Source organism: Oryx dammah, unplaced genomic scaffold (assembly GCF_014754425.2).
Source record: "Oryx dammah isolate SB20612 unplaced genomic scaffold, SCBI_Odam_1.1 HiC_scaffold_21, whole genome shotgun sequence".
In the NCBI taxonomy this organism is placed as follows: Eukaryota; Metazoa; Chordata; class Mammalia; order Artiodactyla; family Bovidae; genus Oryx; species Oryx dammah.
Genome location: NW_024070205.1, coordinates 4,876,246 through 4,892,472, shown reverse-complemented (window position 1 = coordinate 4,892,472; position 16,227 = coordinate 4,876,246). Strand labels below are relative to the sequence as shown.

The following is a 16,227-nucleotide window of genomic DNA, read 5'->3' as shown; positions in this document are numbered from 1 at the left end:
CAGGTCCCAAAGTGCTATTGAAGTAATTATCCATAAGCTTCTCCTTTTCTTCTCTGTGTTTCCCAGAGGGGCCCAGGTCCTAGTTGTTGACTTGGATGGAGCCGAGTGTGGGAAGAGCTTGGGGTGACAGAGGGAAGGCTGGCCGGGCCCTTCACCTCCATACCCTCAGCTCCCGAGGACCTGGGGGAGGAAAGGCCAGCTCACTGCAGCCCAAGTTCAGATTTTTCATTACTGTGTTGAATTGACATCAAATGTTTTGACCAGATGATCTAATATATGCTGTCGTGGATTTTATATTGTATCACCACAAAAGACAGAATTGCTGAGAAGATGCTCGCACTTGAGCTTGAATTAGGATGGTGTACAGTCATGCTTTCCCCCTGCTATTAAGAAAATAAACTGTGTGTATTAGCATTTGAATGGGATAATCAGTTTCCATTCAGGCATTTATCCACGCTAAGTTCTAAAGGACGGCAAGATGGGAAAGCCTATTTAAAATGCTCCTCACATGCTTTTCACCAGCTTTTATTTCATGGCAAGTATACACACAGAGTAGTCGATCAAACTCTTTGATTCAACCATTGTTGAAATGTCAAAATTCAGCAGTTTTTAACATTTTACTGTATCTGCTCTATCAGCTTATCCAGCTATAAAAATTCGTGTATGAGTTTACCTTTTTATACTTTCAGTTCAGTTCAGTTCAGTTCAGTCGCTCAGTCGTGTCCGACTCTTTGCAACCCCATGAATCGCAGCACGCCAGGCCTCCCTGTCCATCACCAACTCCCAGAGTTCACTCAGACTCACCTCCATCGAGTCCGTGATGCCATCCAGCCATCTCATCCTCGGTCGTCCCCTTCTCCTCCTGCCCCCAATCCCTCCCAGCATCACAGTCTTTTCCAATGAGTCAACTCTTCGCATGAGGTGGCCAAAGTACTGGAGTTTCACACTTTAGCTGAACCAAATCAGACGAAGTTGCTGACGTCATGACAAGCCACATCATATTCACCATTTTCAACATATTTGAAAGTCAGAAGAACGGGAATTCCTCCATCACAGGTGGATTGGGTTGTTTTAGCTCAGTCCTCTTACTGATAGCAACCATGCGTGTGTCAGTCACTAAGTCGTGTCCGACTCTTTGTGACTCCATGGACTGTAGCCCCAAGGCTCCTCTGTCCATGGGATTCTGCAGGCAAGAATACTAGAGTGAGTGGTCATTCCCTCCTCCAGGGGATCTTCCCAACCCAGGGATCAGACCCAGGTCTCCTACATTGGCAAGTGGATTCTTTACTATCTGAACCAAAGTGCTGGACATCGATAGCAACTATAAATATTTAATAAAGTATTAAAAGCTGTTGGAAGGCAGTAGTGCACTACCAAGACACTGAAGAATTTCAGGGCCAAGATTTAAGAGAAGGGAAGCACAGGGATTTCATCCCAGCATGTAGGAGGCACTTCCGTTCTCACAGGGCTTCCCTGGCGGCTCAGACGGTAGCTTCTGCCTGCAATGCAGGAGACCCGGCTTCGGTCCCTGGGTCCAGAAGATCCCCTGGAGAAGGAAATGGCAACCCACTCCAGCATTCTTGCCTGGAGAATCCCATGGACGGAGGAGGCTGGCGGGCTACAGTCCATGGGGTTGCAAAGAGTCAGACACGATTGAATGACTTCACTTTCGTTCTTTATCCTCTCATAGCAATCCTTGATTCGGGACTGATGCTAAAAAAGACTGAGATGCCATGCATAGCTATCAGCAGACCCTGGGGTCTGTTAGGAACCTAACAGTGGTTTGCAGAGCCTGCAAGAGAACAGAAAGCTCTAGGGCCTTGAAAAATGAGAGTATGTGAGAAGCAGATACAGACTGTCTAGGGACCCAAATCCACCTCAACCCCATCTCAATCCAAACTGGATAAAGGTGATGTGCAGTAGCTAGTGTTTCTAGGCTAGCTGTCAGTTGGGAACAGAAATAAATTCTCTGGGGGGAAGATGACGTCATTCATAACCTTATATTGCACCTAAGTTTTCATCTTGAATGTCCTTTACTCATTTTTTAAAAAATGAAAATAAAAGGTGTGTGTTTTGGAAGGGGAATAAAACAGATGATAAAACACCTCTTCAAGTTCAGCTTCAAATATGCACAAGTAAACTCTAAGAGAGCAACTCTAAACAAAATCCAAACTCACCCCCAATGAAAACCAAGAAGCCAGATACACTGACACACAGCAGAATGGAAAACAGCAGACCATTTCTGGATGGGATAATTCAGTTGAAAGAAGGCAAGGAAGTCAGTTCTCTCAGGCAGTAGACCATTTTTACAGGCTACAGCCTGACAGAACTCAGCACTTAGCGCTTTGCAATGGAGTGAAGCCTTGGGTTTAAAGAAAAAGCCCACTGACATTCCAGTGAGGTGGGCAGGGGCAGTAATGTCCACTGAGAAAGGGGGCGATGGGGAAATGAGGCTAGAGAGTGCAAAAAGAGGGGCCCGACTTTTGGGTGTGATTTCTCTGTAAATCACCAAATGATTCCTGTTGGGCATTTTTTGGCTGTGCTGGGTCTTCCTTGCCACATGGCCTTTCTCTAGTTGTGCAAAGTGGGAGCTACCTTCGTTGCGGTTCCTGGGCTCCTTGTTGCGGGTCATGGAATCTAGAGCATGCAGACTTCAGGAGCTGCCGCTCCTGGGCTTTAGAGCAAGGCTCAGTGGTTGTGGCACCCAGGCTTAGCTGCTCCAAGGCATGTGGGACCCTCTCTGATCAGGGAACTAACTTGCGTCTCCTGCATTGGCAGGTGGATTCTTTACCACGGAGCCATAGGGAAGCCCCTCCAAATGGCTCTTGAATATCTACGTATTGGGCAAACTCAAAGGAACTCAGATAAGGATCAAAAATAATTGAAATAAGATTTGAGCTGCCACTGCAAAATCAATGCTCAACCTGAGCCAATCAAGTTGTTAAAAACATTTTTTTGGGTGGGGGAGGGAGGGATACAAGATAATCTCGTCTCCACAATACAACATTCAGTGAGTCTAGGACACAAGACAAAATTATGTGGCACACAAATAGAGGAACGTGGCCAGACACACTCCCGGAGGTTGTTGAAGAGTGAACATCTGCATGCTGACAGCAAGGCTACGAATCAGGGGGGAGTTTTACTTGAAAGCCGCCTGTGTGTGAGGGAAGCAGAGGGCTGCTGCCTGTCCAGGAGGTCATCACCTACTTTAGAGCAGAGAGGACACACGTGGCATTGAGAGGGCTTGTAGGAAAGTGGCCATGGAGCAGAGAGAGCCTCAGAGAAAGTAACAGTAGAGGGAGACACCGAGTAACCCATGTCCTTAATAACATCGCTAAGATAAACACAGATGTTCAGGTCCGTACAGGTCAGTTGTTCAGTGTCCTACTCCTTGCAACCCCATGGGCTGCAGCACACCAGGCCTCCCTGTCCAACACCAACTCCCGGAGTCCACCCAGACTCATGTCCATTGAGTTGGTGCTGCCATCCAGCCATCTCATCCTCTGTCGTCCCCTTCTCCTCCTGCCTTCAATCCTTCCCAGCATCAGGGTATTTTCCAGTGATTCAGTTCTTTGCATCAGGTGGCCAAAGTATTGGAGTTTGAGCTTCATCATCAGTCCTTCCGATGAATATTCAGGACTGATCCTTTAGGAGGCACCGGTTGGATCTCCTTGCAGTCCAAGGGACTCTCAAGAGTCTTCTCCAACACCACAGTTCAAAAGCATCAGTTCTTTGGCGCTCAGCTTTATGGTCCAACTCTAACATCCATACAATACTACTGGAAAAATCATACCTTTGACTAGATGGACCTTTCTTGGTAAAGTAATGTCTCTGCTTTTTAATATGCTGTGTAGTGTGGTCATAGCTTTTCTTCCAAGGAGTGTCTTAATTTCATGGCTGCAGTCTCCATCTGCAGTGATTTTGAAGACCAAAAAAATAAAGTCTGTTTCCATTGTTTCCCCGTCTATTTGCCATGAAGTGATGGGACTGGATGCCATGATCTTAGTTTTCTGAATGTTGAGCTTTAAGCCAACTTTTTCATTCTCCTTTCACTAAGAGGCCCTTTAGTTCTTCTTTGCTTTCTGCCATTAAGTGTGGTGTCATCTGGGTATCTGAGGTTACTGATATTTCTTCCAGCAATCTTGATTCCAGCTTGTGCTTCAACCAGCCTGGCATTTTGCACGATGTACTCTGCATATAAGTTAAATAAGCAGGGTGACAATATACAGCCTTGATGTACTCCTTTCTTGATTTGGAACCAGTCTGTTGTTCCATGTCTAGATCTAACTATTGCTTCTTGACCTGTATACAGATTTCTCGGGAGGAAGGTCAAGTGGTCTGGTATTTCCAAAAGGCTTTTGTGTAGTCAATAAAGCAAAAGTAGATGTTTTTCTGGAACTCTCTTGCTTTTTCGATGATCCAATGGATGTTGGAAATTTGATCTCTGGTTCCTCTGACTTTTCTAAATCCTGCTTGAACATCTGGAAGTTCACAGTTCAGGTACTGTTGAAGCCTGGCTTGGAGAATTTTTGAGCATTACTTTGCTAGCATGTGAGATGAGTGCAATTGTGTGGTAGTCTGAGCATTCTTTGGCATTGCCTTTCTTTGGGATTGGAATGAAAACTGACCTTTGCCAGTCCTGTGGCCACTGCTGAGTTTTCCAGATTTGCTGTCATATTAATGCATATAGATCTTATTGGACTATTAATGTACCAACACACAACAATAAAGATCAATCACAATTATTGATAGAAGAAAGTGTTTGTTTCTAATAATCTTCAGCAGGTATGAAACTTAATGATGCCTTGGCAAAGCAAGGGCAAAGTTTAGAACAAATTTCATTTTGTTTTTTTAGATAATCCAAAATAAACCATTATTCTAAATACAAGTTATCTGCATTAATGATGGAGTATTGTTCATAGAATAAAATTAGGGACTTCCTTGGCATTCCAGGGGTTAAGACTCTGTGCTTCTGAAGCGCGGTGTGTGGGTTCGATCCCTGGTAGAGAAACTAAGGACCCACATCACATGCTACATGGTGAGGCCAAAAGGTGAAAAAACAAAAACAAATCAAAATAAAATTAGATTATTAAAATTAAAAAAAAAAAAACACCTGTTATTTCAAGATGTTTCTGAAATAGGCTTCTGTAAAATTGGAGGGGGAAAAAACATGGTCCATAATCAATGCAAGCTTTAGAAACACTACATTATGTAGCTCCCATAAGCATTTCTTGAAATAAGCAGGTTTTTAGACCATCCTTCTTTCTCTACATAGGTTGGAAATTTTTACACACACCCAACAAATACACATGTCCTCAAATAGATTGTAAATAAATGTTTATCTGCATTGATTTTACCTCCTGTGAAGAAGTTATAAGCAAAGTGTTTTCACTGGAATTCTTCCTTTGTTGAAAGTAGAACTATAGTAGCTTATAATGCTTTATACAGAGAATCAGTGACAGGTGGACAATATAAAAATTTAAAAAGTAATCAAAAAGACAGCATTTTCTTAATCAGTAAAAGGTTTTAAATGTACTATCTGGAAATCATCTTTCATGTATAACTTGATAGAAATACTTCTTGTGCAAATACTAATTGGTCTTAATCATCTTAGAAGAAATGAATACCAATAACATTTTATGCTGCTTGACTATATCCTAGCAGTATAATTTACCAGGTAAATAAACTGTTTATACTAAAATTCTGTGACATGAAAAATGAAGCATTTGGGAGAGTCAACAAAAACCACACTGTTTGGAAAATTCTCAGTACCAAGAGTGCCCAAAACACTTTATTGGAAGACAACAACAACAAAAATTCTCTAGTTACTTTCAATATATTCTACAATACATCAATATGGTCTTTAGATCTATTCTAACCAGGTCTCAGACAATTTCTAATTAAGTTTAATCCTTACTCCAACAAGTAGTTAAATGGTCTTTCCATTTCTGGCTATTACTGATTTATTTCTAACAGTTAAGAACTGTCCTGGCCCCCATTTCTAGACAGACTTTGGGACCCGATCAGACTGCAAACAGCCACTGGAGGTAGGCGTCTGTGGCCCAGGAACCATGGGTGCCCGGTTGGCAGCAGCGACCCAAAGCTATGAAAAACAGGTAGTGTTTCGTAAATGAATCATCTTCAGGTCTGTGCTCAGGGACTAGAGTTTCTATTACAACCTTGCTCTCCCCAGCTCAAATTACAGCCCCACTCAGTTCCACATCTAGGGTTTTTAGTATGTGATGAGGTGGGCTGAGTTTGCCCAGTGTGCCTGGAGGGGCTCAGTTGCCCATCTGGATGGCCGTCAGTCAGGAAGCAGGGGTCGATGGCATTTGTGGGGTTATTTTTTCCTCTTCTCACTTCTATGTGAGTTGGCAGACTCTTAACTTTTCAACATTTATTTTGGACAAATGCCTCAATTTACCTATAAAACAGGAACACTAAGCTACTCTTTTCCCTTTAGGAATATGATTATACTTAAACTAATGCACTATTTTAAGATGACAGCCATGGATAACAGTGTTGGAATCATGTCATGACATTAGTTTGTTACCTGAATAAAGCTATTAAATAAGAGAAAGAAAGAATATAAAGTTTATTTGTTACATATATCTTTTTAACTTTAATACAAAGTCAGATTTTTAAAAGCTGTACAAAGAAACCTAAAAACACTTTCCATCTGCGTGATGAGCTTTCCTGTGTCTTTTCCTGTACAGGCCGAGATGCCTGCCTCTGCTAATAAGGAAGGCTGAGCGTGTCCATCACCATCTGAACAGCTTTCAGAGGAGTCATGATTTCTTCCACATTATCTCTTCTCAAAACCCAGTCTGGTTTGAGTCTGTGAGAAGAACAAAAACCTTTCATTAACCGAGTTCTTCTGTTAAGAGAGTCATGTCCACTGCTTTGTCTTAACTGAAAGGTGGCCCCTCGTGGACACATCACCGCCTCCAGGCCCCTCACGCAGGTGGGAGGCTTCCTGTTATTGTCTTTTATAACTTCAGATCATTTCTCCCTATCTTCCCCAAGGATGATGGTGGCTCCTTTGAAGCTCAGGATATTCAGCCATGAAACCCCAGGGTTTTGTATGTAAACCTGGTTCCTGGTCTCCACTGGACTCCTGTCCCATCTCAGAACTCCAAATCCTTGCAGCCAAAGAGATGACCCCCTCTTCTGTCCGTTTCTTCCCCTTTCCTGCAGCTCCACCCCTTGTCACATGACCACACGATAGACTGCACCACCCTCAGAAGGTGCCCAGCCTTCCAGCCCCAACCGCCACCTGGGATTCATCCACATCCTTCAACTTAACATGTCCATGCTCGCAGGCTCCGCCCGCCGGGGGCCCACTTCCCTGGACCTCAGTGCAAGCCTGCCCCCAGCACAGCGCTGCACACCTTTCTTTCCCACTGCATACCTTTCCCTCCTGTCTGCCTTGGGTACCCCAGTATAATCTCCTTTGCAAATGCTGTTAACACTATTGTCGCTCTTTCCTACTGAATTTAGCTGGAAAGTTCTAGACAGATTCCCAGTTGAATCCAGGCATCTGCCTTTTCCGTTCCTGCATGCTGAACGGTGCTAAAGAGAAACTACACAACCAGGCTGGCTGATTGTACACCAGCAATTGAAACCACCTAGAAATTGCTTCCTTTCTCTTTCCCCAAGATGACTATTTTATTTTTCAAATGTCCCCTCCACATCCTCCCCCATCTGCTGCTGAGTTAATGTTTATAATCTCCTTCACTGAGAAAATAGCATCATATCCATCTTCCTCACATGAATCCCTATCACTATACACAATTCCATTTTCTTACTCTTTCCAGTGAAAATTCCCAATATCAATTAATTGGGGGGTGGGGAGGGGAGTGGTCACACAGAGTGGGTGTTTCCCTATCATGGACGAGCACTGTGTGAAGAGAGAGATGGAATCTAGGCCATGTAAGATGTAGATGAACCTCACAAAGGTGTATTTATCAAGCTAAATAGAGAAGTTTGTCACAGAAAGCTGCCTATGTTTGATCCCATGTATGGGACAAAGCAGAAAAGACACAACTAAAGATACTGAAATCATGTCAGTAGTTTCCAGGATCGGGGGTCAACATGAGAGAACTGACTGAAAGGGGCACAAGGGAACTTTGTTGTGACAGAAATATTTTATCTCAGAAAAGGTGCATATATACTGTTTGGAGTTTTACCCGCCCACTCTCCCCAACAACAGCACCCCCCCAAAACAAACCCCTATGTCCTGATGTTGGGAAAGATTGAGGGCTGGAGGAGAAGGGGATGACAGAGGATAAGATGGTTGGATGGCATCACCGACTCAATGGACATGAGTTTGAGCAAGCTCCGGGAGATAGTGAAGGACAGGGAGGCCTGGAATGCTGCAGTCCATGGGGTCGCAAAGAGTCGGACATAACTGAGCGACTGAACAACAAATGTCAAAAGCGGGGCTGGGGGGAAGAATCTTCATTAATGTGTGAATAGTTCTACAATGTAATTCATATTAAAATACAGCAAGTTGTTAAATAAACATCATAGGTAGAAAAGGTGGTAGAGGTGCTCAGTAGCGTCCGGCTCTCTGCAGCCCTGTGCACAGCCCACCAGGCTCCTCTGTCCACGGGATTCCCAGGCAAGGATACTGGAGGGCGTTGGCATTCCCTCCTCCAGGGGATCTTCCCCACCCAGGGACTGAACCCACATCTTGCATTTCCTGCTTGGCAGGCGGATCCTTTACCACTGAGCTACCTGGGAAGACCTGGCTCAATGAACAAATGAACGTTTGGTGACACGCAACTGCAGGGTACATTTACTGCTCACCTTGAAACCATTCTGGTTCTTACAGGTGTTTCTGGTAAAAAGGAAAGGCTCACAGAAGAATTCTTCTTTTGTTTACAAAGGATTCTTTCAGTATTCACTTTATGCTTATGAGCTGTAAGTTTGTAGAGACTATAAATACGGTCGACAACTTTGGACCTACTTTGAACATCCTAAAAAAGAAAATAATTAAAGTAATTAAAATAGTTTGTGTTTATTAAAATAGGATTAAACTTCATATCCTTTCTTTGCCAGAAAAATCAATCACAGTTAACAAACACTGTGCAGTAACTGACAAGCTTTTAACCATAAAAAGCCATGCTCTCCAAGTGCAGCAGTTACTGGTTTAAACTATAAACTAATTTAAAAGAATAACAAAGAGGGCAAACATACTTAATTCCATACTGAATAAAAAAAGCAAACATTAGAGTCAATATACCTATTCTACATAGTTGCCAAGTCTGGTGAATTTTACCTCCTCAAAGATTCCAGCGTTACCCACCTACCTCTCACAGAGGCAGCCCCAGGTCAAGCACAGTCTCTGGCCCAGACCACTGAGCGCCTACACTTGCCTCCTTCCTTGATGGTCTCCCTACATCTACACACTCTCCCAAATCCATTCTTCAATCAGCAGCCAAGGTGATGTTAAAACTTAAACTGGAACATATTCCTTTGCTTCAAAAACCTTTAGTGGTTTCCTGTGGTTCTCAGGATAAAGGTCACAATCCTATCCCAGCCCACGGTGAGCCCTGCTGACTGCACGCCTGGAGAGGGTAGGACAGAGACCTCACCAGGGAACGCCTGGCACGTCTTTGCATCACAGCGAGAGGATGAGAAGTCAATACACTGGGCTGCTTCCTGGTTTGCACGGCTCTTACCTCCCTCAGGTACATGGAAGCTGGTTGCTCCCGTGTGTGCCCAGTCACGTCTGACTCTTTGGGGTCCGATGGACTGCAGCCCACCAGACTCCTCTGTCCATGGAAGTTTCCAGGCAAGAATGCTGGAGTGGGTTCCATTTTCCTACTTCAAGGGCTGTAATAAGTTCTATTTCTAGAATTCAGCTCCTCTGACATGTGAGGAACAATCAGATCAGCCCAAAAAGAAGGTGTGAACACACACAAAACCCTATTTAAGTTATGATACTTTCCGCATAAAAGTCTTGGGCTTAAGAACATGCAAAAATTACCGCAAAGGAAAAAAAGCTGATGAATACTCACCGAAGCTCGAATTGTCGTCTTTAATAAAATAGCCAACAAACAACAGGTTTTTGTGAAAATGCTTCTGCTCTTGTCGGCGACTTTGTCACCAGACTTTTCCTGGTACATCTGCAGAAGCTCCAGCAGTGTATCTACACAGTTTTCGACATCATAAATCGCTGAAGTCGTCTTCTCATACTGGAGGGGTACAGAACCAGGTTACGAGTTACAATGAGAGCAGATTCTCTTAGAAACACCAACTGAGAAGGAGGTTTAGAGACAAATTTTGGACCATCTGCATCAAGAGTGAGGACTTTATGAGATGACTTTCTGAGGTCATTTCTGGATCCATCTTATACGCACATGTGCCTTTTAATGTTTTTCTTCCCAACCTACTTTAAAGTTCCACAAAAAATGAATCAAATCTGAAATCTCTGAAAATGCACACCTTGATGTAAATGAAAACAAGGTAAAAAACAAGGACATTTTAGCGAGACCCTCTCAGAAAAAACATACCATTATCTGTGATAGATAATCATAGCTGTGATAGGCACTCATAGCTGTGATAGGCACTCATAGGTTAAGATAACCATAAAGGTAAGAAGAAGGTGAGCTTGCTTTAAAATAAATAAATGTGATGATCATTAGCCAAGAATATATCTGTCATGCTTCAATTGTGAATCGCATCATTAGATTCATGTTGACATCTGCATGGTAACAGATAATGCTACTGGTACTAAGAAAAAAACAGCAAAGCAATATGAACACTTAGCACTTGTTTGGCACATCTGTGGATTAAGCACATTATGTGCACGGATTCATTTATTCTCACAATAACATTATGAGAAAGGTACGATGACTACCCTCAGTTTACATTAAAAAAGGGGAAGCACAGAGAGGCTGAGTAACCCAGAGTGAGCGGCAGAGCTGGGATGCAAGCCCAGGCAGTCTGGCATCAGAGTCTCTGTCTCAACCACCACTCCTCAAAAAGAAAAATGCCCAGGGGAAGTCTCGAAGTTACGGCTGATAGATAGGGCGAGGAGGATAAACCTGCCATGTCGACATCTCTGCATGTGTTAAAGTTTGGTGGAGACTACCTACCAAGGCCAAAAGGCTGACATTCGTACCTAGAGTGTCCCAGGGAGCCCCAAGTACAGCGGTGGTATCATCCTGTTTTGCCGCATGTGATAGGAAGAGGTGCTGCTGCCCTGGTACAGCACAGCGTGTGGAGGGTCGGCTCTGGCAGGGGATAGATGTGAGCCCACGTCCGGCCCCACCACAGACCACATGCTGGTCCTTGGGCTGGGACCCTCCCTCTTGTAAGGATGATTATTCCTTCACTACAAGATGGGAGTGAAAAAGCTGGCTTGAATCTCAACATTAAAGACTTGAAGATCGTGGCATCTGGTCCCATCTCTTCATGACAAATAGGGAAGAAGTGGAAGCAGTGACAAATTTTCTTGGGGTCCAAAATCACTGGGGACAATGACTTCAGCCATGAAATTAAAAGACGCTTGCTCCTTGGAAGGAAAGCTATGACAAACCTAGATAGCATATTAAAAAGCAGAAACATCTCTTTGCCAATAAAGGTCCATATAGTCAAAGCTATGGTTTTTCCAATAGTCATGTACAGGTCTGAGAGTTGGACCATAAAGAAGGCTGAGCACTGAAGAATTGATGCTTTCAAATTGTGGTGCTGGAGAAGACTCTTGAGAGTCCCTTGGTCAGCAAGGAGATCAAACCAGTCAATCCGAAAGGAAATCAACCCTGAAAATTCATTGGAAGGACTGACGCTGGAGCTCCAATACTTTGGCCACCTAATTTCTGATGAGCCCACTCACTGGAAAAGACCCTGATGCTGGGAAAGATTGAAGGCAGGAGAAGGGGGTGACAAAGGATGAGATGGTTAGATAGCATTACCAATTCAAGGGACGTGAATCTGAGCAAACTGTGGGAGATGGTGAAGGACAGGGGAACCTGGCAGGCAGCAGACCATGGGGTCGCAAAGTAGGACACTACTGAACAGAAAACAACAACAAAATGGGAAGGATGATACAAACCACCTTAGAGGATTAACATGAGGACTTAATTGAATGACGCATGAAAAGCAGTAGCACGTAGTTAGCAAGTCCTTGAAAAACGCTTGCCATCACTGTTATCGATACTACAAAACAAAAGAAAACCATAACATCCAGTGTTTCTATGCACAGCTATGTTAAACGAGTCAACATATGCCCCTAAAACCCTGGCATGCAGTAAACGCACTGTAACTTGGAGATCTCAGCTCTAGTGAAAGCAAGCATAGACCTAACTTTCTGGAGGAGAGCTCTGGACCACGGGATGCTTCACAGTCGAGCTGGAAAGTACCTTGGCGACATTAAGCAAGACCTGCACAGCATATCTGATGACCTCCATACACGGGACACTCCGGTTACAGCTTCGGATCAAGACAAATATTTTAGAGATTGCTCCGCTCTGGGCCATCTCCTCGCAGCAAATTGAAGACAATCTAGTAACTGCCTCTGAAAGAGGAAGAAAAAAAAGAGATATTCACAACAACAAAAATCAGCATCTTAACTACTCGTGTGTGCTAAGTTGCTTCAGTCCTGTCTGACTCTTTGTGACCCCATGGACTGTAGCCCACCAGGCTCCTCTGTCCATGGGGATTCTCCAGGCAAGAATACTGGAGTGGGTTGCCATGCCCTCCTCCAGGGGATGTTGCAGACCCAGGGATTAAACCCACGTCTCTTACATCTCCTGCACTGGCAGGCAGGCTCTTTACCCCTAGCGCCACCTGGGGAGCCCCTTCTTTGTCTACTCTAAGGTAAAAATGCATTTCTAACCTTCTACAAGATACTGTTGAAACAAACTAACCCAGGTGCTTCAGGGCCTCAAGCACAGTGGAAAGGTACTTGTACGTCAGGAGATGGTGCAGGGCAACTGCTGTTCTGTGGTAGAGCTTGTTTTCTTCCCGAATCTCCCTGTTAACACACTGAAGTCTCTGTCGAATGGCTTTAGTTTTTGAAGTATCATTTTTCTTCCTCCAAGAATATCCTCTCCATAGTGCCTTAAAGAGACAAACCAGTAACTTGAAGATTGCAACCCCTGCAAACCTTGAATTTATATCTATATCTACTTCCAAACAAAGTAAATATTTTCAGTAAAATTATATGATGCAGTCAGACACTTTGCAAGTAGAACTTCAATTCAGGATCTAATAAAGAGCAAAATAAATTTCTCTAAGAAGAAATACGTATAATATTCCTGCATATGAGCTAAAGTAGCATTCATTGGTCAAAGGTGGCTAACTGTATTCAAAATGAAAAAAATACCTTTGCAGCTCTCAGTCATCAACTTCCTATAGGGAATTTGAAAATAAAGTGCTTAACAATGAAATTATGGTAGCATAGTGCTTATGAATGATTCTATTGGCCAGCCTTAGTTTTCTAGAATGAGTGCGATTGTGCTTTTTAAAATGTTAGATGTAGAATTCCCGGGTGGTCCAGTGGTTAGGACTCAGCACTTTCCATGCTGTGGCTTGAGTTCAATTCCTGGTTGGGGAATGAAGATTCTGCAAGCCTTGAGGTATGGCCAAAAAATAAAATAAAATAAAATGTTAGGTATCACATAGATGAATTGCAAAATCATAATATTTTTGGTTACCTGAATTTTAGCGATTCTTTTGTTAAAGTTTTCCTGCTTTTTACGGAGGAGGAAACGACGGACAGCTCTCTGTATTACGGAGGCAGCCCTGCTGTGCTGGCTTGCTTGTTCTCGAGCTTCATGCTGAATGTTCACGATGCTGTATTTCTGAAGAAGCCTCTTACGCTGTGATCTTGCTCGAAACCATCTCTGTTTAAGATGTACGAAGATCTTTATTATTTCAGGTTATACATATATACACAAATGAAATAAATAGAACATTATATTGAATATCTTTCAACCCTCCCCAGTGGCATTACTTTTCCACTCAAGTTAGTACAGATCCTTCCAGGCCACAGTATGTGAGTGTGAGTGTGTGCCTGTGCAAGTGTGTGCATGTGAATTCAACCCTGCACAACATATTCCTCATTTCATAGTTTATATAAATCTTATTAAGCTGTGTATTCAATTACTTTTTTTACTTAACATACACAAATGGGATTCTTATTCAGAATACATAAAGAACTCCTATAATTTATTAAGAAAAAAACACGCAACAGAAAAACAAGCAAGGTATATGGAAAAAAATCTTTTTAAAGCACACTATACACAGATAAGAATTTGAATAATCAACACAGGTGAAATGTTTTTTTCAGAATTTTTTTAAATGTTAGACGTAGAATTAGATCCTTCAATCCAGGATCTAATAAAGAGCAAAATAAATTAGCAGTCAAAGGAAATCCAAAATAAAAATGATATAATTTGCCATTCATCAAAAATGACAGAAATCACAGAGTCTTCCAATGCCACAAGTTGGCAAGAATGTGGAGAGAGAAATAGGTACCCTCAGATATTGCTAGCAGAAGAGTAAATGAGTCCAAAGCACCAGAGAATAATTCATAGCTTCAGTACTGTGTCATAAAACATCAACTTATCTCTAAACCATCACGACATCCTAACAGCTGTGTGGCCAAAGCTAAATGTTATATAACCTTACTAGAGGTATTTGGAAATTGCTTATGAAATATCAAAAAACTTTAAACAAAAATTAGATCATAGTCTTAATGCAAAGGAAAGCTAACCTGAATACAGATGGCTGAGTTCAGCTGTTTATTGTTAGCCTTCTTCAGAGCCATGTGACGCCTGTAGGCTCTTTGAATTCTAAGAGCAGACAGGTGATAAAAGGCAGCTGCTGCGAAGTGAAGAAGCCGAATTTTGGCTCTCTGCTCTGAGATCTGAAGGAGGAAAATAATTAACAATCAAATAGTTAACTCTTGAGACGATCAACCAATGCTTATTTCTGTATATCTTCAATATCAAGTTATATAAATTAGCAATAGTAAGTTAGCTTTTAACTATTAAAATTATCTACATTGTAACTTGAAGTAATTATATTCCTTTGCTGCTGTTGTTCAGTCCCTAAGTTGTGTCTGACTCTTTGCGACCCCATGGACTGAAGCACACCAGACTGCTCTGTCCACGGGACTTCCCAGACAAGAACACTGGAGTGGGAGCCATTTCCACTGTCAGGGGGTCTTCCCGACCCAGAGCCTGAAGTCACGCTTCCTGCCTCTCCTGCCCTGGCAGGCGAGTTCTTCACCACTGAGCCACAAGCCCCCAGTTATATTCCTTACAAGATGTTCAGTGGTGAAAGCCCTAACTGAGGGTATAGAAAGCAAAATTGTATTTGGGCACTTCACTCAAGAATTTAATTAGGCTACCCAATAGCAGCTAGTTAAGGCTTAAAATGTACTAATTGTAACAGGAGAGGTCTAGGAATACTAAACTCAGGAAGGGCTGGTGTGTTCCAAGCAGACTGGCTGGAGACGGTGATATCAAGCGGAACAAACATTGGACTGGATCTCTCCAGTGTTCTGGAGAAGGCAATGGCACCCCACTCCAGTACTCTTGCCTGGAAAATCCCATGAATGGATGAGCCTGGAAGGCTGCAATCCATGGGGTCGCTGAGGGTCGGACACGACTGAGCGACTTCACTTTCACTTTTCACTTTCATGCATTGGAGAAGGAAATAGCAACCCACTCCAGTGTTCTTGCCTGGAGAATCCCAGGGACGGGGGAATCTGGTGGGCTGCCGTCTGTGGGGTTGCACAGAGTCGGACACGACTGAAGTGACTTAGCAGCAGCTCAAGTGTTCTGGAGATGGTGATATCAAGCGGGACAAACATCTGACCGGATCTCTCCAGTGTCAGGCAGTGTTGCCATGTAGCAGAAGTTCAGACTCCTGTAGCAGAAGCTCCCAACAGGGGCCTTTGGCCTTCCGAGTTCCAGCTTATACACAGATTTCTCCTTTAAGGTTTTTTTTTTTTTCCTGTTTGCCAGTGCTGCATATATAGGATGCCCAGGATGTTATGAATACCCTAGGGAGGATTCTTCCCTGCTGCAGGTGTGGACGTTATTGCAGATGGTCTTACAACGGCCTGACAGAGTTGCCTGTGGTAGCACAGGACGACGTGGATGACGACCTGCTTCGCAGGTGGAGCCCTCACTCAGCCTTCAGCGCCTTTGTTAAGATTTATTACCCGAGAGAATCTATTTTGTATTTCTGGGGAGCATCTACGGG

General features: G+C 43.3%; 1 protein-coding gene across 1 annotated transcript in view; it reads right to left on the bottom strand.

Moving 5' to 3' along the window:
• Positions 1 to 5,762: 5,762 nt before the first annotated feature.
• ASPM (assembly factor for spindle microtubules) overlaps positions 5,763 to 16,227 on the bottom strand; it is a 62,187-nt gene continuing 51,722 nt past the window's right edge. Inside the window, exons 22-28 of the mRNA XM_040263721.1 lie at positions 14,729 to 14,881; positions 13,668 to 13,856; positions 12,879 to 13,071; positions 12,372 to 12,526; positions 10,026 to 10,202; positions 8,812 to 8,981; positions 5,763 to 6,838 (exon numbers count right to left, since the gene is read on the bottom strand). Coding sequence (XP_040119655.1) covers positions 6,736 to 6,838; positions 8,812 to 8,981; positions 10,026 to 10,202; positions 12,372 to 12,526; positions 12,879 to 13,071; positions 13,668 to 13,856; positions 14,729 to 14,881 — 1,140 coding nt within the window. The 3' untranslated portion in view covers positions 5,763 to 6,735. The remainder of the gene's footprint in view (positions 6,839 to 8,811; positions 8,982 to 10,025; positions 10,203 to 12,371; positions 12,527 to 12,878; positions 13,072 to 13,667; positions 13,857 to 14,728; positions 14,882 to 16,227) is intronic.